This window comes from Panthera uncia, chromosome B4 (assembly GCF_023721935.1).
Source record: "Panthera uncia isolate 11264 chromosome B4, Puncia_PCG_1.0, whole genome shotgun sequence".
Classification (NCBI taxonomy): domain Eukaryota; kingdom Metazoa; phylum Chordata; class Mammalia; order Carnivora; family Felidae; genus Panthera; species Panthera uncia.
This window is the reverse complement of record NC_064809.1, coordinates 118,613,301-118,640,975: the sequence shown is the minus strand read 5'-3', so window position 1 is coordinate 118,640,975 and position 27,675 is coordinate 118,613,301. Positions and strand designations below refer to the sequence as shown.

The 27,675-nt window shown below is 37.4% G+C and overlaps 1 protein-coding gene across 1 annotated transcript in view; it reads right to left on the bottom strand.

The window, feature by feature from the left end:
• Positions 1-27,675, bottom strand: part of ANO4 (anoctamin 4) — a 274,498-nt gene that overhangs the window by 83,769 nt on the left and 163,054 nt on the right. Inside the window, exons 10-15 of the mRNA XM_049626714.1 lie at positions 27,003-27,109; positions 14,509-14,564; positions 12,088-12,209; positions 8,618-8,752; positions 7,461-7,557; positions 2,798-2,858 (exon numbers count right to left, since the gene is read on the bottom strand). Of these exons, the coding sequence (XP_049482671.1) occupies positions 2,798-2,858; positions 7,461-7,557; positions 8,618-8,752; positions 12,088-12,209; positions 14,509-14,564; positions 27,003-27,109 (578 nt within the window). The remainder of the gene's footprint in view (positions 1-2,797; positions 2,859-7,460; positions 7,558-8,617; positions 8,753-12,087; positions 12,210-14,508; positions 14,565-27,002; positions 27,110-27,675) is intronic.

Below are 27,675 nucleotides of genomic sequence, written 5' to 3'. Positions count from 1 at the left end.
GAGGAGATGATGACCTCTGCACTTTAGACAAACATTATAATACCCCAGAACTTTACTTCTCTATAGTCTCAGTGGATAAACTAGGACAAGAAAACATCATTTCAGTAAAAATTGGTGAAATACTAAAGTAGGTAATGTATATTTATGTATTAATTCTTCCAGAAAATTACTCTCTATGCAGAAGAATTAACTCATTACATAGTAGACTCATGGCCCAAAGCAGAGCAGACCAGTGGGTATGCCAGGGGCAGATTATAGGTATGCATGAGGTAATAATCCCTTCAAACCTTCAGGCAGGTGAGGGCAGTATTATCCCTGGCCATGAGCAGACTCATTCATGTACATCAGGATGCTGTGCAAATAGTATTTCATATGTGTGCCACAACTGGAAAAGTTTGGGAACTCCTGGTTTAATAAATGAAGACATTTTCTAAAGTATCCTCATTTGTAACCATGGCATAGCTTAAGCACTGGATGGCTTATTATACTTCCTGATCATGGTTACCAATACAAGTATATTCTAGAAAAACCAGATATACAATTCTTGATCTAAGAGTTCAGTCCCATAACCAAAATTCTGTTACGATTAGATTCTTTTGTTTGCAAGGGACAGAGATGTACTAAGGGGTAGAACAAATAATGAGGGCTTTTCACAAAGCCCTCCCTGTCAAGGGAGGCGGGAATCCCATGGGGATTAAAAGACTGAGCCTATTCAGAGACTGGATACAGAAGCCAGCAGTTCAAGAGACTTCAGCCATAGGAGATCCTAGGTCTTTACCCTGATACTCCACTAATAACACAGCTTGGCTATATTCTCCGTTTCCCTTTGGGGGACTGTCTTGCATTTCCTCCTAGTTGGCTACCAGTTAGCTTCTGGACTCTCTGCTTTCTATCGTTTCCACTAGCACTTTGCTTTTGCGTATTCCAAGGTTCTGATTTCTCATAACTTCAACATGCTCATAATTCTTCCTACTTCCACCTTATGTTCAATCTCAATTTCCTTCTTCCTCCCTCCCTCATGACCTTTATGCACATTTCAGTGTCAATTCCTATAGCTAACTCCCTGTCTCTCTCCACATTTTTCAATCCATATTCTTTAGAATAAGACTGTGGGTGATCTTGCTAGTTCCTCTTTGGACATAACTTCAGGTCTTCTCCCAGGCCACTTACTAACCTATGGGTTTTGGGTCCAATGCCCACTGACAGAGGTGCTAGAGTCACAGGTTTAAAAATATGTCCCTTCAGGGGGCCTGGGTGGCTCAGTTGGTTAAGTGTCTGACTTTGGCTCAGGTCACAATCTCGCAGTTCATGGGTTTGAGCCCTGTGTCAGGCTCTGTGCGGACAGCTTGGAGCCTGGAGCATGCTTCAGATTCTGTGTCCCCCCCTCTCTCTGCCCCTCACCTGCTCTCTCTCTCTTTCAAAAATAAATAAACATTAAAAAATTTAAAAAAATATGTCCCTTCAACAGATATGTACTGGGAGAGACAATTTTTTCTTTGAATATCTCTAGGTAGGGAAAACAGAATATATCTAGAACAAGTCTCCTCAAGAGAACAAGGCTTTTGTATTTCCAGTTGTCAAAGAGACTATTTAAATACATTCCTTGTCTTATAAAGAAACTGTTTTGATAATTTGCTTCTCTTTCCCTTCTCTTTTCTTTTTCCCATCCATCCATCCATCCATCCATCCATCCATCCATCCAACAAATATGAATCTCTGTCTTCAAAAGAAATGTATGAATCTTCAATCACTATAATGATCCTTGAGGAACATGAACCTACTAAGGGAAATAATGTGTGTATACAACTCATTTTAAGTGTCCAAATAAGGCTAGAAGTCAGTCAAATGTTGTGAAGTTCAAAGGAGGAAGATGACAATTCAGTTAGCCTCTGAAAGATGGAGAAGATCTGATATTCATTCCAGACACAAGGAACAACATGAGCCTAAGTCTTGAGTTAGCAGAGTTTTGTAACATCAAAACTGAGATTCTGGAATTTTAATTTCTAGAAGAAATGCATAATAATTGTGAAAAATTCAAACCAAATTGAAAACATATAGTGTAAAAACCTGTCTTTTATCACTGCTCACTTACCCTTTCCCTTACCCATCACTGCTCACTTAACCTCTCTCCAAAGATAACCACAATTGTTTATTATGAATTTGTCCAGACTCTTCTATACTACTAATTAAAACTTTATAATGATTTCATGAGAAAGATACTATGAAACTCATTTTACAAAGAAGTAGGTAAAGTACTTTCCTTGGGTTAAGAAATTATTTAAGTGAATGTTCCATCACACCTTGTTATTATGGAGCTGTTGATTTAAACTGATATAGAAGGACTCAATCCAGCTTTATAAGGAGCTCCGTTTATAGGGGGTCTTTTTAACCAGAACTGAAAGAAACCCAGAGGTGGGTACTCATACATTACCTGGATGAAATGATTCCACTCACAGCAGAAAGTCCGATATATACTTCTGTGAGTACTTAGATCTCACTAATTTTTGATATATTATAAGCTTTATTTTTGTCTCCAACAGAAGGTGAATTTTATGTTAATAATGAAATGTTGATGAAAATCTTGAAGGTGTAAGAGAAATCAGACATATTTCTTCTCTATAACATTATTTTTTAAATAAATAAATGAATTATTTATCAGCTTGTGTCCAGTAGGATGGCCAACTGAATTTATGCAAGCTTCTTCCTTTCACATCCACAGGACAAAGTCAGATTTCTGAAGGAACATATTATAAAGCATATAAGGGGAACTCAAGTTACATGGATGCAGGACACTTACCCCAGACTGCCATGAAAACAGCAAAGAATACAGTAGCTCCGTTGTCAAAGAGGTGAGTTACCTGGGAATATTATGAATCATAGTTAAACTAGTTTCTCATATACTATATTTCAATTCACATTTGTTTCAATTCTATACAAATAAATGAATTTTGCAGGGTTCCTTTGGGAGATACTCATTTTGGATCATAATCAAGAAGGGAGTTCCTCCAACTGAGTAGTTTGGATATGCAAAAGAGAATCTGTACCCTGTATATGGGTATCATCTAGTTGGAAATTAATTAGCAGCCCCAAGAATGCTAAGAATTTTCTTTTGTACACCATAAAAACTATTACATGTGCAATATGTATATGGAAAATTTATATTTAAGACCAGAAAGGTGTGATTGTTGCTGCTTTAAAGTCTTCTGATTTCTATTTTTAATGCCTCATTTATTCACTTTGGAAACATGGGTATTTTGTTTGTGTATTTTTGGGCAAACATTTTTCTGGGTTGCCCTCTGGATTTTAATATTACAAAGAAGAGAGAGCAGACCATTAACAAAATCCACTTCTGCCTTTATTAAAGCCTTGGGTAATCATTGTATTTATCTATTACACACAACACAAATACTTTATCTAGCAAATACTTTATTGCTAGAATAATATATTCTATCACAAATACCACAGCAGAAAGCAAAGATATTTGTCTTGCAAAACTGCTATGCTCATTTCCACCTCCAGGATAAATCACACCAATGTCATGCCAAATTGAAATGATGACTGATACATTCATAAAGCATAACCTTTTTTGGGGTGCTTTATAGCTCTGTATAAAATATAGTTTACTGTCCCTTGGAGAATGCACCAACTATAAACAGGTCTTTTCCTGTTATATCATATTGTGAAGTATTTCAAAATTTTCCAAAAGTTTATGCCTTTTTTCTTTGAACATAGGCGAGATGAGCAGCATTCAAATATTTAATGTAGACAAAAGGCAAAAGCCATTTTATTCATACACCAGAGGGACTGTTAAGTTGTATATTGCATATTGTATAATGCACTGAGAATTAAATCAAGCTTGAGAGTTCCAGTTATATGCGGCTGGTCTGTGCTATTAGGGTATTTATAGGGAGTTGGTGGAAGTTGTAGCCTGCACCATCAGTGTAGATTCTGGAATGAATTGTGGTGGTCATTGTTTTTGGCTGCTCACATGATCTTTCCTCCCTTCTCCTGGTAATAGATCTCTCTCATGTAGGTCACTAGGGGGCATGTGGTTGAAACAGAACCAATTAGAGTCCCTCCCTGGGACTGATGTACAAACATGTGGAGAGAGACATTTTTCGGCTGCAGTTATTTGGGAACATGTGAATCAGGAGGGGTGAGTTAATATGGACTTCTGGTTCCTACTAAAATGTAAGTTAAGATAGACTGATGCCTCCCTCTGCCAAAATCAACCCTGGAGAAGCAAGATAGTAGATTCAGGGAACTAACAAAACACAAAAACAAACAAAGACTCTGAGAAACCCCAGGGGAGATGGAAAGTTGCCTTGAGTTGGCGTGTGTGTGTGTGTGTGTGTGTGTGTGTGTGTAGGTGGTAGTATATGGTGGTATATGGAGACAGTTAGTGGCAGTTCCCAAACAGCGTGGGAGCTCAGCTTGGAGAAATACATAATTTCTACTCCAGCCTCTCCCTCCACAGTCCCTGGACAGTTAGTTTCCCCTATCAAATCACCTGCAACAGGGAGGACAAGCTACAGGTGTTGGTTCTTGGGGTAATATAAGGGTGCTCAGAGTTCTGCCTGGTTGAGGAGATGAGGAGGTGCTCCCTGGCCATCTGTCCTTATGCATTCTCTCTTCAGTCCATTCCTCTTAAACTCCAGGGCTAGTGGATAACAATCAAGGGACAGTGGCTCCGCCCAATTCTCTTTTGTTCTAGGCAGGCTTAAAAAAGAAACTCTGACCAAAAAGTCCTCTGGAAAAGTGCAGCGCATAGTGGTGCCTAGGACACATTGTCCTCTCCTTCTGTAAAATCGCCAGGACTGACAGCTGAGTGCTTGTCCTATGACCGTTACCCAAAGTAGTTGACACCTCCAAGAGACAAACATGCACAGGCCAAAACAATAAAGTATTTGGGGAAGACATCTGCCTCCAAAGAATTCCAAACTAGACAACATACAGGTTCTGAAAGAGACATTCTGTAATGGCAGACCAAGAATTTTTATAAAAATATGCCTAAGGAGATAAAGAAAGGAAGATATAAGCCTTGTGTTGTGGCAGTCAGCAGCCACCTTCTTGAGCATGTGATGAGAACTTGTCTGCAAAACGAACATGTAGAGAGGTAGCCGAAAAGAGACATCTGGGGGCCTGGAGGCCAAGTTCTGGGCTGTGAGGGCTTTCTTCCCAGACAGTGTGGGCTTCCAGTATCTTTTCCAGTGAAACAAGCCAATAAGTCCTTTCTGCTGACCTTGCAAATGTAAAGGTTGAGAATGAAGCATTCCTGACCAGCAGAACAGCCATTGATTACATTGGATCGAGACTCTGATTTGATCCAATATTCCAGTGTATCCTCAGTTCCATGAAATCAGTTTGGCATTTCTAATAAGTATTTCTAAAGGAAACGCTATAGAACTTCAGTTATTTCATTCTGTAGTGTTTTAGCTTTCATTTTATTAAGTTTTTAAAGGCAAGACCAAATCTGAAATCCAGAATCTAAACATCTTGTAGCCTCAATATGGCACAATGATATGTTTTCCAGTCAGATAAACCAAGGCCTAGCTACTTACTGCTGTGTGACCATGGAAAAGTAATTTTTACCTGAGTAAAATCAGAGTAATAACATCTACCTTGAAGTTGCTGTAAGAATTAGAAATAAAAATGTAGGTTGCCTAGCTACTTTGATATCTATAGCCTAGCTGTTATTATAATTATTATTGTTCTAGATCTTATGTTCAGTAGGATAGCTGCTCAACTAGCTCCTATAAAATCTGAATACTCTAAACTGTCCATTATGATCCTTTTAAGGGATTGTCATGGATCTCCTAAAGAGAGAACTTCGCTCCAGTCATATTTTTCCATGTAGAAAACAAATACTCCCAAGCAACAATAACAACAAAACATTGGTTTTCTGAGACTCCCAAAAAGCAGACTTTTTAAAAATTTTTTTTTAAAGTTTATTTATTTTTGAGACAGAGAGAGACAGAGCATGAACGGGGGAGGGGCAGAGAGAGAGGGAGACACAGAATCGGAAACAGGCTCCAGGCTCTGAGCCGTCAGCCCAGAGCCCGACGCGGGGCTTGAACTCACGGACCATGAGATCGTAACCTGAGCTGAAGTCGGACGCTTAACCAACTGAGCCACCCAGGTTTCCCCCAAAAGCAGACTTTTTACACCTGAGTCATTCAAGCTTAATTCATGATCTTTAAACAAATTATACTGCTGACAAACCTCTTTGGGCCTCACCAAATCTGTATTTCCCAAGCTCATTCTGTTAAGTTTGTCTCACTTTCTTGGGTCTATCTGTATGTTCTCCAAAGACAGGGAGAATATTTTGTGCTTTTTTGGTCCCTTGCAGCATTTAGCCAAATCTTCCTAAAATCACACCTGGCTGCTGTGGTTTGGGCTCCACCCACATGGACTGGACACCTGCATTACTGATGACATCATGGATGGGCGGGCTCTTGGGCTGTCTATCAAATGTTCTCGTTAAAAACGAACAAAACCCTGCCATGCCAACAGTATAATTAGATAGATCCAAGCTGCAGGGATTGCAGACATTCAGTAAAGTCTGCCAACCCTCTTTGTTTCTGAAGTCTGGGCAAGTTGACAGGCAGTGGTGTTTGGAAAGTCTTCAGCAGCCCATACTCCAGCTATTGCTTTGCATTAGTGAGACTGACCGTAAGTAAAAAATAAGGAATTCAATGAATGTGTCTAAAGTTTAAATAAAAGCATAACATGGGAAAGGGACATGCAATTATATATAATAGACATAATGATGCTATGTATTTGTTCTTTTCAAAGCACTTTTCCATATAAGACTATCTTCTTTGGTCTTCAGGACATTCCATGGGGCAGAGAAGGCAGCTATCACTGTGGGAATCTTAGAGATGAAAAAGTTCAGCCTCAAAGAGACTGTCCATGTGCAAGATCAAGGAGGTAAGTAGCTGAACTAGTCTTGAATCTAAAATTTATTTGACAATAATAATGATGAAGGAGAAAAATGATGGCGGCTCTCATTTACCAAGATCTTACCATTTGCCAAGCATGTGGCTCAGTATACATTTCAGCTTATTTCTTATAACCATTGTATGAGACAAGCATCATGTTCTCCATTTTACAGATAAGAAAACTGTGGCTCAGAGAATTAAGTAACTTGTTCTTGGACTGACAGGTGGCAAAGAGCAGAGTCAAGATTTGAATCTTTCTCTGACTCTAACAACTGTACTCTTTGCAGTTTGCACACTGAAGCTTCTTGTGATGATAATCAGAGCTAATACATTTAAAATACATATACAGTAAAAAACATATTTGAATTAGAATACCAAGTGATAGAGGTAACTCTCTCCTACAACATAAACTTGAGAATCAAGGACCAGACATTACAAAGAGAATACAGTTACCCTCTGTTCCTCAGGAAAATGTATGAAAGATTCAATCCACCTAAAATGCTGCAGATGTGAAATTACCTTGGCATAAACGCAGCTGTCTGACAGCCTCATGAATGGACAGTATTTATCACACACAGGACACATGATGATATCTGTAGCTTGGCAGACTTCTTTACTGGAAAAGAGAACAGAAAAGGACCACTTTTTAATGACATAAGAGCATGTTTTTCCATCTAATTTCACCAGAATATTCAACCACTAAATAAGACCCAGTAGACCGATTTTTGTCCTGATTAGATTCCTAGCCTTATCTGTTATTAATGTAAACAAATGCCTGAAGATTTTAGTAATTTGATAAACCTACTTATTTATGAGGCTGTTTCTTGGCTTTAAATATTAATAAGTTAAACTCTGAAAATACATGAAGCAAAACATTGGATGTTATACCCTAAATTACACAAAAGTCATTCACAACATTGCACAGATTTGAAACAGTTTTGTATTGAATTTTAGGAACAACAAGGTACCTACAAGTGTCTGCCTCAAACTCTATGTGTATGGTAAGTGAAAACTAATAATGGAGTAATAAATAAAAATATGATGCATTAGTTCTGGGGGGAAACTACATACCCATTAACAATTTCACCAAAAAGTAAAATATTTTTATAGGCAGGAGAATCAATCCCTTTTACTTTTGTAATCACTTCTAAAAGGCACATTTATTATTTAGGATCACTGTTCAGCCTGGCAATAAACTCTGTACAATACCTTACACTATATTATGGTGAGAGAGCTAACAATCCTCAACATCAATCATTCTCAAGGCCCAACAAGTTGGTAAGATGTCTTTCTGGTTTAGGTTTAAACGGTCCTTACAAAAACACAGAATTCATAAAAAGGGATTGTGAACCTGCCACTTTGCAATATTAGAAGAGAAAAAGTAAAAAGTCAGAAAGAGAGTAACTTTTAGCCAGTGAATGGAAGTGATTTTTTCTGTGGATACAGAGTGGCTTATATGCCTACAAATGTAAACCCTGCTTCCCTGGTATATGAAGACTACAGCAGCATGGATAATGGATGGAAGATCTTGTGAACTGAGCCTTTTGATTTCTTTTAGGCGTGACTGAGAAGGAGGTTAGAAGAAAAAGTGGGCCCATGATCTGGGAACATCCCCAAAGTATCACCACCCATCTCTAAATAGAAGCAAAGGTAGGTTCACACAGAGCTCCCCATACCTGACTTGGCAGTGATCCAGAGTAATGACTCCATACAGAAAGACAAACAATCCAATGAAGGCAGCTGGGAAGAGCATGCCAGTATACCAGCCCAACCAGGCAAAATACAACCCAATCTTCTCTCCAAAGTACCGCCTGTGTAAGACACAACAGCATTTTAACACTTTACTCAGTAAGTTTACTTTGTAATGTCCTTGCTGATAAACATGCATCTAAGAGAATAGATACTTGACCAAATTAAGGCTCTGGGCTTCAATTTCTTCTCCTATTATTATATATTGGAAATAGAATAAACTCTTCCATACAGGAACATGATTATACACACAAGCTTGTGTAAGAACACAGAGCAAAACCCATGCGCATTCAGGAAGATATGACATTTCTTACTACAGAACCAGGAGAACTTGAAGTGTTGGTGACAACACATCATCTCATCTTTGCCATTTCCAAGCGTATGGTTGTTTGTAGCACATGTATTATAATGACGTATATTTTTAAAAACAGGAAACAAAGTTACTGTGAAAAACTTTAAACACCCCTCTCAATATTCTGTAGCCTTATAAGATGTTTACAATGCTAGAATTGCATGATATTATAAAGAAAATAACTCTAACTACTGAGATTCAATATGAAGGGACACTGAGAGCAACTTTTCCTCTTAAGTGATGATTTTTCACAAGTTTCAACATGCACCTCTAAAAATGTTTTTCAGAGACTAAACAGTCTGCCTAGTGCCCTGCATTCTGTGAAGTTCAGAGGTATCCAGGGAATTCCTTGTTTTTTTTTTTTTTATTTTCAAACACCATTAATAACATAATTGACTTACACTAGAATACAACCCAAACTGTACTTTCTATGCCTCTCAAATGCTACATGCTATAGTTAGAAGTTCATTATTTTGTTTAAAGTTTATTTTTATTTATTTTTGGAGATAGCAATTGGGGGAGGCACAGAGAGAGAGGGAGACAGAATCCCAAGCAGGCTCCGTGGTGTTAGCGCAGAGCCTGATGTGAGGCTTGAACTCAATCCGTGAGATCATGACCTGAGCTGAAATCAAGAGTCAGACACTTAACTGACTGAGCCATCCAAATACCCCAGAAGTTCATTATTTTTTAGTTTAATATAAGAATATTCTAATTATTTTTTTATTCTCATTCTAAACAAATGTTGTTTACCACCTATTTCCAAATACTGGCTTCTGCTTTCCTCTTAGAATGTCCAATGGTTCCTAAAAGCTCCTAAAAGATGGAATAAAGATTATCCCCTTTATCCTATCTTCCACTGTTTTCCAACATAAATTTTTCACTCCCTGAAGGCTTCTTCAACATACATTAAAATACACAGATAAATATTCTTTTATTCATTCAACAAATAGAAACTACCTTCCAGGTGGCAAATATTGTGCTATGAACTGAAGATAAAATGATGAACAAAATAAGCATGGTCCCTGCTCTTGTGCAGCTCACAGGCTGATAGAGTAGATATACATCAATCAATTAAAGAAATAAGTTTATAATTAGAACACTGGGAAAAGGGAGTGTTCTCCCTTTCCTTTTGTGGAGTCCTCTCCACAAAAGGAGAGGAACATAATTCCACAAGTATATAAACTAAGACCATGTGATCACCTTAATTAGGGAAGACTTCTCTGAGGAGGTGACTATTAGCTAGGAAGGACTGGGGACAGGATAGAGTATTTCCAGCAGAGGAACCATAATTACAAAGAACCTGTAGCAGAAGGAACCAGGTAAAATAAGGGCAGTGTGCCTGGAACACTGATAACAAGAGGTGGGCTGGTAAGCTAGGTGGAGGCTGGACCTCAGAGGGTCTTGTAAACCATGCTAAATGCATTGATCCTTATCGTGGGAGAAAGGGAAAATCATAAGAGAGTTTTAACATTCAAGGGACATAATCAGATTCACATTCCAAAAATACCACTCTGTCTGCCGGTTAGAGAATGGACTGGAAGGGACCAGAGTGGGAAAAGGAAGACCAAGTGTGGGACAACAGCCATAGTCCAGGTTGTAAGGTGAAGGAGGCAGTATGGTAGAGGAGATACTAGGGTGTGGCCAGATTCAAGAGACATGGAAGAAGCAAAATTTATAGGGCAAGAGCTATTTAAGAGATGAGATTTCCTAGATACTCCAAAACTTCATACTACTCAAATCTTGCTTGTGCTTTTCCTCTCCCTTCCTTCTGGGCAATACAAATCCCAATCTCTTCCAGGCTCAGCTCTACGGAGCTTTCCACAGAAGCACCTACCCATATCTATCCTTCCCATTTTTCCAAATTGTTGTAAAACTTATCATAATACATTTTACCTAACTGTGCATAGTCTTGTACTGTTTTCTAGTTGTTTCGAGTATGCAGAGCCTGTTTTTATGAAGGAAACTGAATTTCTTAGACATGGTGGCTTCCAACTGTCTTTGCCAAAGGTATTTAGCGTAATACTAGAAACACAATGGGTTTAACACAATGATAAACTGCAAAGTCTTAATCAAAACAATGTCAAGGACAGATATTTTGCCTGCAGTACTTTTCTGTAATTTTTAATCAGTGTATTCCTGTAATATTGGGAGTGAGGCTGGGAAGAGCACTTACTTGTATCCTCCCCACCCCCACTGTTTTAGCATGTATTGAGACTGGTCAAAAGAAAATGATCTCATCTCAGAAAATATTTTCCACTCACCCAGATCATCTGGTTTATTTGTTACTGATACATAGAATAGTACACAATTCGTCAGTGCCCTTGGATCAACAGGAGTAAATACTTAGTAACAAGGACTCTGGCAGGAAGAATGGCTAATTGCCCAGGGAGACAAAAATATAAAGTGAGCTGTCTTATTATTTCATTTTCCTCTGGGCTCAATTTTTGAGGGCACTAGTCAGAGTAAATCAAATCAAGCTAATCTAGGAAATGAGACATGACTTTCTCTTTTATAAGGAATCCACAAAGTATGGACTGTTGGTACCCAATGTTAATAATAACCAGTCTGTAAATAAATAATGAGATGTCAGAGAATAATGCTGCCATGAATGCTGAAAGTTGAACATACATAAACAGTTAAAAAAGCATACATTTCCAATGTCATCACAAGTTAAAAGCAGATGTACTGATTTGACTTGCAAAATCAAAACAATCTTTAAAATTTATCAGTTGAAAATTAAAATAAGCCTGAAATTTATTACAATGACAGAATCCATATTTCCTACTTACACAGTAACTAATATTCTATTTGCCACTAATATATGTAAGCATCTTTCTGCAGTCGTTATTGATAATTTGTCAATAACAGTCACATGGATGGCCTGCTCCTTATAAACTCCTGTGGGAGGCCTGGCCAAGTTGCCTTTTTGAGATAAAGCCAGATTTGATCAAGAGCTATGTAATTCAGACTTTTTTCTTGTCCCAGCTGACAGTCTTCCTAATCATTCTGTGCAAGCTTTATATTTGCAGCTGGTTAAAAACTCACCTTACAAGATCCAAAGGCTGGTATTTATACCACACGCCCCAGGAGGCCCAGCACTCATAGAGCAGATGTCGGTGGTTTTCCGCTCCATGGGTTCTAATGGAGTTTTTACTTCTGTAACTTCCCTGGGATAAAAAACACCACTGCCAGTGAGGTAATACCCAAAAAAAAGTCATAAGGAAAATCTGACAGTAATACTAGTCTATTATGGCAAGAGTAGTGATAGGGGTCATATAGGAAAGAAATAGATACATATTATTGAAGGCAAAGCAGTTATTGTGGACATAATCTTGTTGATGGTGCTGTGTAGTAAAAAGCACATGCTTGTTAGAATCAGGCAGGTTTGAACTGAGTTCGAACTCAGTTCTTCTATTTTTTAGCTGGAAGACCTTAAATTCTCTGAGCCCTGGATTCCTAATTCATAATGGAACTAAAATATCTGCCTCATTGATGTCTTTCATGGTTTGAATGAATAAAGTGTCTTGCCCAGAACACATGCCTAAGACTTAGTTCCACTTGTCTCAAGACAGGGTAGTTGGTAAACAGCCATAGCTGTTCCCTTGCCTTGTCCACGCAAAACCCTAAAATATAAAATCGGGATATAACCTCAAAATTACAACAATTCAAATATAATCCAACCACTTCATGGAACAAATGACAAGACAAAGGGCCGGGACAGGTGCAGGTTTTTCTGAGTTCAGTTAATGGCAATGCTAGTTTCACAAACAGAAAAAGCATCTTCTGGAAGTGGACTAATTATTAATGTTAATCTGGGAAGTTCTTTCTTGTGGAAGGTGAACCAGGCTGAAAGACAAGAAACTCAGGTTCTAGTCTCAGGTCAACAAACTCACACAGTGACTAGAGTTGGGTTAACCTTTCTCTAAACCGCTATTTAAAATTTTAAGATGAAGCGTTGGCAACAATGTCTGCTCTTCCTGCTTTCCTGCCTTTAAAGGTTATTATGAGGTTAAATAATATAATTAAGCTACACTGAGAATAAAGAGTCACAAGAGCAATTATGTTATTGTTGTTGCTATTACTGATTTGGAAGTTCTCTTCTCATAGAATACAGGGCTTTACCAAGATATGGAAGCCACAAAGACACCTTGAGTTACTCCATGGGGTTTCAAAGCTGCATCTTCTTAGACCTCCTCATACCTGCCACCTACTCACCTACACAGATACTTCTGCTCCCCTACTATTGCTCACTATGGACAAGGGCTTGGCTGTGGGAGAATGCAGTTGTCTTCGAAAACTTTTTGGGGCCATGCCAACTAATAACTACAGGAGGCCACATGATGTTTTCTGGAGAACTCTGTCTTTAGAGTTCAGAATCACCTGTGTGTGGCTCTAGAATACCTCTGGGTCAAAATGTTTGCTTTTGTGATACTAAAAGAATCATTCCTAAAATGTTTCATGGCAGTCTGTAAACAGGGTCTCAGACTAAAGCTTCTAGTTTTCTTAATGAATAAGATTTGTAAAATTCTATATCACCTTTGTGTGCTTGTAGTATTTAAAACAACAGGGGCAGTACTCTAAGCCAAATAATAAAGTGTATGTTTTGGAAAGACTTGCCATTTATGAACTGTTGGAACAGTTCTCCAAAGTTTATTGGCAAACTGTTAACATCATTGCTAGTATAAGGCGTCTGGAAATCACTCCCAGGAGTTCCAGCCTGGCTAGTTTGTGAGGTCCTACAGGGCATGGGCTGTGATAGTCATCTTTCTGCTGTGCCACACCGTGACTGGTACAAAGTAGGGGCTCAATACCATGAAGATGAGAACCATCTTTCACCAGTCATGAGGATTAAATCCCTGTAAACCTATGTGTAAAAGAGAATTCTGGGTTACATAACCCAAAACAGAGTTAAAGGTAATCACAATTACATTTACTAAAATCCTTATAGATGACAAAAACCATGAAGCAAATAAGGAGAATATCAAAATTTATGTAACTTAAATGAGCAATAATATGTACAATACTATTCGTTTCCATTCATCACCCTCTGGTTACCAGAGACTTTTCAAAATGGCTCCCCCCTACTCTCGAAGAAATAGCTATAAATTTCTTTGTTGCAGAGACTATATATTTCAACAACATTTTCCCCATGGGTGTGGTGCCTCATGCAAATTTTCAATGCTTCTCTAATTTTATGACTTGGAGTCCCTCAGCGATTCCTCTGAACTCATGCTGAGTGACTCTTGACTCAAGTATTCTTACAATTACATAAAGATACATAGAAATAAATCTGTGCTGGGGGAGAGACGTCACAATGCAAGTAGGCCCTCCCTCATTATCCATTGAACAAATTAATTTCACTCTGAACAAATGTCGTATCAGCAAACTCAATTGGCTTCTGACTATTCCCAGAAGCTGATTTAATAACAAGAAATTGACGGAGGAGGAGGAAAGGCAGGACAATACCTCGTGCAAGGGAAATGCAGCTTCATAGGAGCCATTGGTAAGCAAACGATTCAGACCTAAAATGATAAAAAAGTTCAGTTTGAACTAATACTGAGTTTGAATCCTCACAATGTTCAAGACTAATGTGAGGGTGGTACTTTTTGGAGCAAGCAATCTAGGTTTTCAAAAATGATTTGAACCCAGTTGGGGACTCAGTTTGGAAAGTTTTGCTATGTGCTAGCAAATTGGAATCAAGGGCTGGGAAATCAGATTTTCAAATAGAAACCAAACAGTGACGCATACGTGGCGCAGTGCCTGGCACAGAGACGAGAATGTATTGAGAAAAGTGGATACATTTATCATACCAAAAAATGATTTTCTTCCAGGAGCTCTTTTTATATTTTGATCTAGAAGCTTCACAATGTAGATAAATCTAACCCTTCTGCATTGGACTAGTGGTATGACTTTGAAAAAGTTCTCTTGCCCTCAGGCTTTAATTTTCTCATATATAAAATGGGGGAAGGGTGTTGGATATGTGGATTATTTTAAAAATAGCTTTACTGAGGCATAACTGACATACGACAGATGACAGAGATGTAAAACACACAATCTGAGAAGATTTGACTTACATATGCACACCTGAAACCATCAAGCAAATATATCCATTACCCCAAATACCCCAAAGTTTATCTTGCCACTTTGGAACGGCACTCCTCCCTATGCCATCTCCAAGGCAACACTGATCTGCTTTCTGTCATTATCGGTTTGCATTTTCTAGAGTTTTGTATAAATGGAATCATCTAGCATTTACTCTTTTTTTGTCTGAATTCTTTCACTCAGGATAATTACTTTGAAATTCACCCATGTTGTAGCTCATTTTCATTGTTGAGTATTCCATCATACGGATATATAACTATTTGTTTCAATTTTGTGAAAGAGTTTTTTAAAATTGGTATTCTTTCTTGAATGGCTCATAGAATTCATATACAAAATAATCTGGGCCTGCAGGGGTATTTTTGTGAGAAGATTCTAAGTACAAATTCAATTTCTTTAATACATATGGGGCTAACTAGGTTATTTCTACTTTTTTTAAGCTTATATACATAAGTTTATTTTTTTGTTTTTATTTAAATTCCAGTTAACATATAGTGTTATGTTAGCTTCAGGTGTACAATACAGTGATTCAACATTTCCATACATCACCTGGTGCTCATCACAAGTGTACTCCTTAATCCCATTTATTTAACCCATCCCCCACCCATCTCCCTTCTGGTAACCATCAGTTTATTCTCTATAGTTAAAAGTCTGTTTCTTGATTTGCCACTCTCACTTTTTGTTCCTTGGCTCATCTGTTTTGTTTCTTAAATTCCACATGTGAGTGAAATCATATGGTATTTTCCTTTCCCTAAATTATTTTGCTTAGCATAATACTCTTTAGCTCCATTCATGTCATTGCAAATGGTGAGATTTCATTCTTATGGCTGAGTAATATTCCATGGTGCATGTATACCACATCTTCCTTACCCATTCATCAACTTGTGGACACTTGGGTTGGTTACTGTAGATAATGCTGCTATAAACATTGGGATGCATGTCTTGTTTTGAGTTAGTATTTTTGCATTTTTTGATAAATACCTAGTAGTGCAATTGCTGGATTGTAGGGTAGTTCTATTTTTAACTTTTGGGAGAACCTCCATAATGTTTTCCATAGTGGCTGCACCAGTTTGCATTCTCACCAACAGTGTAAGGGGGGGTTCCCCTTTCTCCACACCTGTGCAATCTACACATTTAATGCAATCCCTATCAAAATACCGACAGAATTTTTCACAGAAATAGAACAAAAAAAATTTGTATGGAACCACAGAAGAACCTAAAGAGCCAAACTAATCTTGAAAAAGAAGAGCAAAGCTGGAGGCATCGCAATTTTGGACTTCAAGTTATATTACAAAGCTGTAGCGATCACAACAGTATGGTACTGGCACAAAAACAGACACATAGATCAATGGAACAGAATAAAACACCCAGAAATGAGCCCACAATTATGGTCAATTAATCTTCAACAAAACAGGGAAGAATATCCAGTGGATAAAAGACAGTCTCTCTAACAAATGGTTTTGGGAAAACTGGACAGCAACATGCAAAAGAATGAAACTGGACCACTTTCTTACACCATACACAAAAATAAATTCAAAATGGATGAAAGACCTAAATGTGAGACAGGAAACCCAAAACTTCTTTGATATCAGCCATACACAGCAACTTCTTTCTAGATATGTCTCCTGAGGCAAGGGAAACAAAAGCAAAAATAAACTACCAGGACCACATCAAAATAAGAAGTTTCTGCACAGTGAAGGAAACAATCCACCAAACTACAAGGCAACCTATGGAATAGGAGAAGATATATGCAAATGACATATCTGAGATACACATTCCAGAATATATAAAGAACTTACACAACTCAACACCCAAAAAACAAATAACCCAATTTAAAAATGTGCAGAAGACATGAATAGACATTTTTCAAAAGACATCCAGATGGCCAAGAAACACATGAAAAGATGCTCAACATTACTGATCATCAGGAAAAGTGCAAATCAAAACTACAATGTGATATCACCCCACACCTGTCAGAATGGCCAAAATCAACAACACAAGGTTATTTCTTCTTGAATGGGTTTTGATTATTTTCATCTGTCAAGAAATTTGTCCGTTTCATTTAAGTTGTCAAATTTATTGACAAAAGATTATTCATAATAAAAGATTATTAAAAATATTCAGAAAAATTTTGGTGAGATCACCTTTCCTATTCCTAGAAATTTAGGAATTTGTGTTTTCTCTCTTTACTACCTGATAAGCCTGGCTAGAAGTTTGCATTAGTGTTCTATCACTGTGTAACAAATTATAAGATATATTGTAGCTAAAAACATTATCTCACAGCTTCTTTTAGTCAGAAGTCTGGATATGCTTCACCTAGGTTCTCTGTTTTGGGTCTCACAAAGCCAAAGCAAAGGTTTTGGCTATACTGCATTCTTACCTGGAAGTTCAGCTAGGAAAGGAGCCACTTCCAAGCTGCCTTACATGATTGACAGCATTGATTTCCTTGTGGCTACAATATTCATGGCAACTTGCTTGATCAAAACCAGCAAAGGAGAGAGAGAATCTGTGTCACTGCAAGTTTCTGAGCTGGGGACAGGCCTAAACCTGATTAGGTCAGGCCCACCCAGAATGATCTTCCTTTTGATTAAGTCAAAGTCAAACTGATTAAGAACTTTTCCACATCTGGAAGATCTCTTAAGCTTTGTAATGTAACATAATCACAGGAGTGACACAATCACCTTTGCAATATTCTATTGGTTAAATTTAAGCTACAGTTTCTGCTCACACTTAAGGAGAAGGAATTACACAGGGCATGACACACTGGGAAGTCGCCTTGGGTGTATCCACCACAAGGTTTATAAATTTTTTTGTTTTATATTTTTCCCCAAAGAAACAGCTTTTGGTTTCAATGATTTTCTCTATTGTTTTTTCTGTTTTCTATTTCACTGGTTTCTTCTCTTTTATTATTTCCTTTCATCTACCTACTTTAATTCCCTTTTCTTTTTGTTTCTTAAGGTGGAAGGGGAGATCATTAATTCGGGAATTTCTTTTCATATATAGGCATATAGTATTATAAATTTCTCCCTAAGTACTGCACACTTTTTGATATATTGTTTTTTTCATTGAATACAACATACTGACTTCTCTTTTGATTTCTTCTTCCACTGATGAGCTATTTAAAAGTGTATTAGTTTTAAATATTTGTAAAATTTCCAGAAATTATCTTATTAACATATAATCTACTTCCTCTGTGGTCAAAAAACATACTCTGTAGGACTTGAATCCCTTTAAATCCATCAATCATGTTTTATTCCCCCCCAAATATGCCAATCTTGGTAATGTTCTAGGTGTACTTGAAAAAAAAAATACATATTCTGCTGTTGTTGGTAGTGGACTGATCTAAAAGATCAATTAAGTTCACTGGTAATGTTATTCAGGTCTTCTAACTCCTACTGATTTTCTGTCTATTTATTCTATTAATCACTGAGAAAGAAGTATTGGAAATATATGACTATAACTGTGAAGTTGTCTATTTCTCTTTGCATTTCTGTCAGTTTTTGCTTTGTGTCGTTTGAAGCTGTAGGCTTTTAGGATTGTTATGTCCTCCTGATGAATTAACTAAATTCATTTTTATCCCTGGTAATATTCTTTTCTCTGAAATCTATTTTTATCTGGTATCAGTATAGCCTCTTCAGCTTTCTTTTGGTTGGCATGGTATAACTTTTTTGAACCTTTTACTTTTAACCTATTTCTGTCTTTATATTTAAAGTGTGTTTCTTACAGGAACCCTCTTGCACTGTTGGTGGGAATGCAAATTGGTGCAGCCGCTCTGGAAAGCAGTGTGGAGGTTCCTCAGAAAATTAAAAATAGACCTACCCTATGACCCAGCAATAGCACTGCTAGGAATTTATCCAAGGGATACAGGAGTATTGATGCATAGGGGCACCTGTACCCCAATGTTTATAGCGGCACTCTCAACAATAGCCAAATTATGGAAAGAGCCTAAATGTCCATCAACTGATGAATGGATAAAGAAATTGTGGTTTATATACACAATGGAATACTACGTGGCAATGAGAAAAAATGAAATATGGCCTTTTGTAGCAACATGGATGGAACTGGAGAGTGTGATGCTAAGTGAAATAAGCCATACAGAGAAAGACAGATACCATATGGTTTCACTCTTATGTGGATCCTGAGAAACATAACAGAAACCCATGGGGGAGGGGAAGGAAAAAAAAAAAAAAAAAGAGGTTAGAGTGGGAGAGAGCCAAAGCATAAGAGACTGTTAAAAACTGAGAACAAATTGAGGGTTGATGGGGGGTGGGAGGGAGGGCAGGGTGGGTGATGGGTATTGAGGAGGGCACCTTTTGGGATGAGCACTGGGTGTTGTATGGAAACCAATTTGACAGTAAATTTCATATATTAAAAAAAATAAATAAAAAAAAAATAAAAAAAAAAATAAAGTGTGTTTCTTGCAGGCAGTAAAGAATTAGGCCTTGCTTTTTTTTTTTTTTTTTACTCGGTGTATTAACTTCTCAATTTTGGATTGGGCTCTTTAGAGCATTTATGTTCCATGCTCTGCAAATGATGAGGTGTTCCAATAACATTGGAAATCCTTTGTGGTTGTTCTTTCACTGACTTTGGATAGTTTCCTAATACATATCCACTAATCAGTAGTCAGCTAAATACTTGAGGGGGGACCTGCTGCTAATCTTCAGAGTTCTCTCTTGGTGGAACTTTCTACTTTATTGTACTCTGTTCTGTGAACTATAACTGCCTTGGTCTCCTTGGACTCTCGGCAACATCTTCTCAACTCAGGCAGGCTACCAGCTTCTGCCTGGGTTCTCCTTCCCTAGCCTGCTATCTAGAAACTATGTCAAAGTAGCAAGTGGAGACAATTATGGGGCTCACCTTGTTTTCTGTTTCTCAGGGATCCCTATTCTTGGCTGCCCAACATTTGATGTCTTGAAAATAGTAGTCTCATACTTTTTTTTTTCTGTTTTCCCTTTGATCGTTTCAGGTGGGGGAGTAAATCTTGTGCCTGTCACTCCTTCTTGGCCAGCAGTGGATGTCGAGTGTGTTGACCTTTGAAGTTTCTTTCAGATCAAGAATTATGCTACTTCCTAAAATGTACCTCAAAGAAGTTGACTAGAACAATGTCTCTCAAGTGACTAATAGGGGAATGCTCCCTATGCTTTACATCCTGATTAGAGTGCATAGGCTTAGCCTCAGTGGGAGATAGAACATACACTAATTCACTTTTTACTGATGGAGGGTCAATCAATGTTCAGGTACTTTTAACCACCGTAACACAGTACTGTGTTTTAAGATGCTTGACATTAACACTAAATGTCTAAGAAAAACATGTGAAGTACAAGTATTGTATTGCTTTTGTATTTTGTCTAGCAGGCAGGAGGCCCTCAATAAATACCTTTGCAACAAATGAATAAAAATGATTATGTGGAAAATTCTGATTCCCTGGAGTCCCTATTGAGAATTCCACATATCTCAGCAATCAACTTTCAAACATCCCAGATATTAGAAAAAACAGAATTGACAGGGACCTAATAAGAGACTCTGTTGATGACCTCTGTAAGCTTATCATAATTTATCAGAGTCCTGCAAAGTGAGAAAATAGTTCCTACTTGAAGTCTACTACTCCACTAACTTCCCCTTTGAGTACCAATTTTGAAAATACAAGTCAATTTCAAAATTTACTTCATGTACTTATATTGTTAAAAAAATCCTAGTTGATCTATTAATTGCTCTATTTTGAAAATGGATTTCAACAGGTTTGATTTTCACAGTTGTAACAAATTCAGAGTGAATCAGGAAAACTTACATAGTGGTAGTTTACACTCCAGCAAAATATCCTTATGAATCATGTTTACAAATCAGTATTTTTGTATTATTTTTGATCACTATTGGCTCATGGAAGATGTCACTTTCAGAAAGAGTTTATGTAGAAAATAACATTAGATAAACATTATTCTATCAATAAATTAAAATTTCTTCTGTTATTTCTTTTATTTACAAAACCAAAGATGACAATGAAACACTGGGTCAACCGAGCATTTGTAGTTTTACTCCATGTTTTTTAGCATAATGCCTGACTCTGTGTTAATAATTTACCCTGTGATTGGTCATTTCTAAATTAGATACTTCTCCAGGTCATCATTACCAATTTTCAAAGCACTGAACTGATGAATGAATAAAGAATATGTGAGATATATATGTGTGTACCACATATATACACACACCACACACACACACACACACACACACACACACACACACAATGGACTTTTTCCTCAGTCATAAAGAAGAATGAAATCTTGCTATTTGCAATGACATGGATGGAGTTAGTATTATGCTAAGCGATATAAGTCAGTCAGTCAAAGACAAATACCAAGTGATTTCACTCATGTGTGGAAGTTAAGAAACAAAACAAATGAGCAAAGGGGAAAAAAAAGAGGGAGGGGCAAACCAAGAAACAGACTCTTAACTATAGACAACAAATTGATAGTTACCAGATTTGGGGGGGGGGCTGGTGATGGGTGAAACAGGTGATGGGGATTAAGGAGTGCACTTGTGATGAGTGCTGGATGTTGGGTTGAAGTGTTGAATCACTATGTTGTACCCTTGAAACTATTATTACACACTATGTTAACTAACTGGAATTTAAATAAAAGCTTAAAAGATAAAAAGCATTGGGGTTCTTGAGTAGAATTCTCCTTTTAACAAATGAGAAACTTACGAAGATCATTTATAACTGGTAACAATACAACATTTCCCGCACTCCTCCAGAATATTTACAAATCACTGTCTCCGTCCTTTGGTCTTCATCTTGGCTATTTGTAAAAATAGCTCACATTTTGAGATGCAAAAGTTAAGTTATTGATGAATGGCCTCATTGTACACAATTTTTTTACTGTCTAAGGATGCTGATGATTAGACATTGTGTTTAAGACATTTTCAATTCAGTTCAAGAAGCACTCATACTACATGCCAGAGTGTGTGCTAGGCAATGATGATACGAAGATGAATAAGGCAGCGTATTTACAACTAAAGAGCTTACTGTCCAGGCTAGCAGTTTTTAGCTACAGTCTCAATACACTAGCGTGTTATAATAAATTGTGAGATGTGTTGCAAGTTATAGCACCAATACTAGCGAAGGCACTGTTTTTAAAAATTTGTATTTTATGAAATAATTCAGAATAGCTACTATCATAATCATTTCACTTCTGCTCATTTCTTTCCTAGCATTTTTATGATACAATGTTAACTGAAAAAGTTATGATAAAAGGGAAGTGTAATATATCTTTTTTGTTAAAATTACATGAGCAAATAGGGGATACATATTTAAAAAGTAATTAATATAATATTTATGTTGTGGAGTTTAGCCATTCTGACACGTGTGAGGTGGTATCCCACTGTGGTTTTGATTTGCATTTCCCTGATGATGAGTGATGGTGAGCATCTTTTCATGTGTCTGCTGGCCATATGTATGTCTTCTTTGGAAAAGAGTCTATTCCTGTCTTCTGCCCATTTCTTCACTGGATTATTTGTTTTTTGGGTGATGAGTTTGAGGAGTTCTTTATGGATTTTGGATACTAACCTTTTATCTGATAGGTCATTTGCAAATATCTTCTCCCATTCCATAGGATGCCTTTTAGTTTTGTTGATTGTTTCCTTTGCTGTGCAGAAGCTTTTTATTTTGATGAAGTCCCAACAGTTCATTTTTGCTTTTGTTTCCTTTGCCTTTGGAGACGTGTCTAGTAAGAAGTTGCTATAGCTGAGGTCAAAGAGGTTGCTGCCTGTATTCTCCCCTAGGATTTTGATGGTTTCTTGCCTCACATTTAGGTTTTTTAAATCTATTTTGAATTTATTTTTGTATATGGTATAAGAAAGTGGTTGATTTCATTCTTATGCATGTTGCTGTCCAGTTTTCCCAACACCATTTGTTGAAGACACGGCCTTTTTTCCATTGGAAATTCTTTCCTGCTTAGTCAAATATGAGTTGACCATATAATTGTGGGTCCGTTTCTGAGTTTTCTAATTCTGTTCTATTGATCTGTCTGTTTTTGTGTCAGTACCATACTGTCTTGATGACTATAGCTTTATAAAATAGCTTGAAATCTGGAATCATGATGCCTCCAGTTTCGTTCTTCTTTTTTGGGATTGCTTTGGCTATTTGGGATCTTTTGTGGTTCTATACAAATTTCACAACTGTTTTTCTTCTACCACTATGAAAAATGCTGGTGGTATTTTGATGGGGATTGCAGTAGATGTGTAGACTGCTTTGGATAGTATAGACATTTTAACAATCTTTGTTCTTCCCAGCCATGTGCACGGAATGCATTTCCATTTCTTTGTATCCTCTTCAATTTCTTTCTATAGTTTTCAGAGTACAGGTCTTTTACCTCTTTGGTTAGGTTTATTCCTAGGTCTCTTGTTTTTGGTGCAGTTGCAAATGGGATTGATTCCTTGATTTCTTTTTCTGCTGCCTCATTACTGATGTATAGAAATGCAACAGATTTTTGTACATTGATTTTATAACCTGTGATTTTGTTGAATTCATGTATTAGTTCTAGCAATTTTTGGTGGAGTCTTTTGGGTTTTTGACATAGAGTATCATTTTGTTTGCAAATAGTAAAAGCTTGACTTCTCCCTTGCTGATTTAGCTGCCTTTTATTTCTTTTTGTGGTCTCATTGCTGAGGCTAAGACTTCCAGTACTATGTTAAATAGTAATGGTGAGAGTGGACATCCTTGTCTTGTTCCTGACCATAGGGAGAAGACTCTCAGTTTTTCCCCACTGAGGATGAGATTAGCATGGGTCTTTCATATATGGCCTTTATGATGTTGAGGTATGTTCCATCTATCCCTACTTTGTTGAGAGTTTTTATCAAGAATGGATGCTGTACTTTGTCAAATGCTTTTTCTGCATCTATTGAGAAGATCATATGGTTCTTATCCTTTCTTTTATTTAAGTTATTTAATACACCAAAATGTTAATGGTGGTTCTTTTTGCGTGGTAGAATTTTCATAATATCATTGAAAATAAAGAATTCAAGATAATGAAAGAAGAGTTGTACATGGTTGCTTATTAAATAAACATTCCAGAAGTAGTTGCCATAGGAATTCACAGGAAGAAGAAAGAATACCTTCACGCTGGAATGGTCATGGAGGACTTTATGGAGAGGATGTGTCTCAAGGATGGTTGACTGTTGCAGAAAATATAAAGATGTGCTAACCCACAACCCCACTGAAGTTAATAAAGACCTAAATCAGGTTCAATTTTACGATACCCACCTACATAGACTCTCACTGAACTTATTATTTCAGGTGTTTTCACATTTGGACTAGATAGCTCTCATTTTCTCTGTATTATATTTTAATTTATGCAGCTTGGGATCAAAGCAGTTTTTGGCAGCTTCACCATACTAATGACTCACTGAGCTTGCATTCAACTAAGCCTCTCAAGTCTGTTCCTCTCATGATGTTGTTGAGCAACATTTCTCCCACACTGTACCAGGGTAGTTGTTTTGCTGAATTCGAGTGTAGGACTTTACATTTACAAACTATTAAATGTCACCTTGTTGGATTTGGCTAAGATTTCCAGATCACTGAGATCTCTTATGCTCTGGACTCCAAAGACAAAAATATTTAATGCATCCCTCCAGAGTCCACCCGACCTGAAAGCTTGATGGGCAGGCTGTTTAAGCCATATACCAGGTATCAATTTATTTGCCTCTTAATTCCAAATATATTTTCATTGCCTACTTTGCAATAATGGAGCTGGACCTTGTAAATATTTCTTTACCAGGCTGTACACTGTTAGGCTTTGTCAGTAGAGGGCACTGGAAGGACTCTGGAAAAGTAAGGAGTTGGCCTTCCTGGTACCAGTATGCTCCCCTCAGCAGGCTTCTGCAGCACATGGCTTCTATGGCACCAACTTCCTGCAGTGCATGGTGGCCGGTAGCACATGGTACTGCCCCAAGGGCAGGTATTTCCTTAAACAGTTTCACAGAGCAGTGCTGTTGGTGCAACACCTCCCAATGAATGGCTTCCCTGGAGCCCCTCCAGGCAATTTCTGCCAGCAACTCCAGAACACTGCTCTGCCACCTAGTGAACCACAGCCGCACCATTTCCAGCAGAGTCTGAATCACAGCTTTGCTGGGGGGAGTCTTCCCAAAAGTGGTAGATACCCTTAATATCTGCTATTTCTTTATCCTTTAGAGTTCTCTTTACTCTTTACTAGCCAATCCCTGATTACTCCAATCCTGTCATAGTTTTTATATTAAATTTTCCCTATAAAAATTATGTGTGATTTTTGTCTCCTGACTAGATCCTGAGTGCTATAGGTCATTATTCAAACTACTGATAAAAAGCTTGTTTGGACAGAAATAAGGACAAAGCCACCCAAATCCTCCTGATAGATGATAATCTGTTTAATAATGTAGAAAATGTGATAAAATAATATGGAAAGGTTCTCATAAAAAAGTCCCAAATATGAATTGTGAATATCCATTGACAGATGAATGGATACAGATGTGTTGTGTGTTTATATATTTATACACACACACACACACACACACTAGAATAATACTCAGCCATTAAAAAAGAATGAAATCATGCCATTTGCAACAACATAGATGGATCTAGAGGGTATAATACTAAGTGAAGTCAGAGAAAGACAAAAACCATATGATTTCACTTATATGTAGAATATAAGAAACAAAACAAAGAAATAAAGGAGACAAACCAAATGATAGACTCTTAATTACAGAAACAACTTAGTAGTTACTGGGTGTGTGTGTGTGTGTGTGTGTGTGTGTGTGTGTGTGAAATAGGCGAAGGGGATTAAGGTGCACTTATTATGATGAGCACTGTGCATAATTGTTGAATCACTATATTGTACACCTGAAATTAACACAACACTGTATATTAATTATAGTGGAATTTAAAAATGAAGTTAAATAAAATGAAAAAATACATATATAAGAATATGCTAAGTGAAATAAGTCAGAGAGAGAAAGACAGATACCATGTGTTTTCACTCTTATGTGGATCCTGAGAAACTTAACAGAAGACCATGGGGGAGGGGAAGGGAAAAAAAAGTTAGAGAGGGAGGGAGGTAAACCATAAGAGACGCTTAAAAACTGAGAATAAACTGAGGGTTGATGGGGGTGGGAGGGAGGGGAAAGTGGGTGATGGGCATTGAGGAGGGCACCTGTTGGTATGAGCACTGGGTGTTGTATGGAAACCAATCTGACAATAAATTTCATTTAAAAAAAATAATGGAAGTTATTTAATGGAGGAGGTGATTATTTGGAGAATTTCCTTATGTGTGACAGTTCATCTCTGCACTTGCCTAGAACAACTCCCCCGCTATCTTCCCATGTTGGCCCCTTCTTGTCATCAGGTATCAGTTCAAATCCTGGCTTCTCAGTGAAGCTTCCTTTGACTACTCCATCTCATCTTGATCTCCACCCTCCACCCCTTGCCAGTCTATCTCTGTAAGATCACCCATTTCAATTTCTTCATGTTACTCACTGTATTTACTTATTTGTTTATTGCTGGCTTTTAACTTCTTGAACATATGCTCCAGAAGATAACCATGCCCATCTCCCCCAACATCTAGCCCACTGCCTGGCACATAATGGGAACACCACAAATATTTATTGAACTAAGAGAATTTTTTCCTGATCTTACATACATGAGATAACATGCTATTTTTAAAAGATCTAAGGGTGCTATTAAGGTTTTACACTTGTGAGTTATCCATCAGGGGAGTAGAGGTTTTATAAATCATGAGAAGTTATAGAATTGATATACACTTTATAAAACCAAAGGAAAAAAATCTGTAATCTCCCAAATCAAATGTAGCTTATTATACTAATATGCTACTTACCAATTTTGTTTTTTCCTTCTTCATACTTTATTCTTTGTAAAATGTGATGTACGATTCTACTTCTTGTGGCATTGTTGAAGAAAGTGTCTTTGTTGTGTATGATGAAGCTGCACACATATATTGAAAACACAAGCTGAAGGTTAATTGGAGGTGATGAATCTAATCTTTGACATAATTTGGTGTTACTCATACAGAAGTGTCTTCAATCAGTCACGGAGGGTGGGTCTGGAATAGCATGAGAGAGCCCAGAAATCACACCAGAGGCAGGAGACTCACAATCTCAGTAGTTTTGGTTCTTAGTCTCCTGAGCATTAATATAATTATGTCAGGAAGGAGCTGGAGCTAAAAACAATTAAGAATCCTTAAAATAAACTAGTAGTAAGTCTAGGCCTCATATCTTGTTTTTTTTGTTGTTGTTTGTTTGTTTTTTTGTTTGTTGTCATCATTGTTTTTTTCCCCTCGGTAAGGTCATTAGATAAATTCAACCAAAATTTTATTTTGTTTTTATCTCCTCTTGTATTCTAACCCACCTCCTTCCCTGTCATGTCAACCACCTGATTTTTCAGAAATTTTAAGATCTCAAGCTGGTTTGGGTGGTAGATACGGAAGTTAGGTAATAAGCTCTGGTCTGGCTCAGGGCCTCTGTCTGTTCCATTCCCACGTGCCTTGCTGG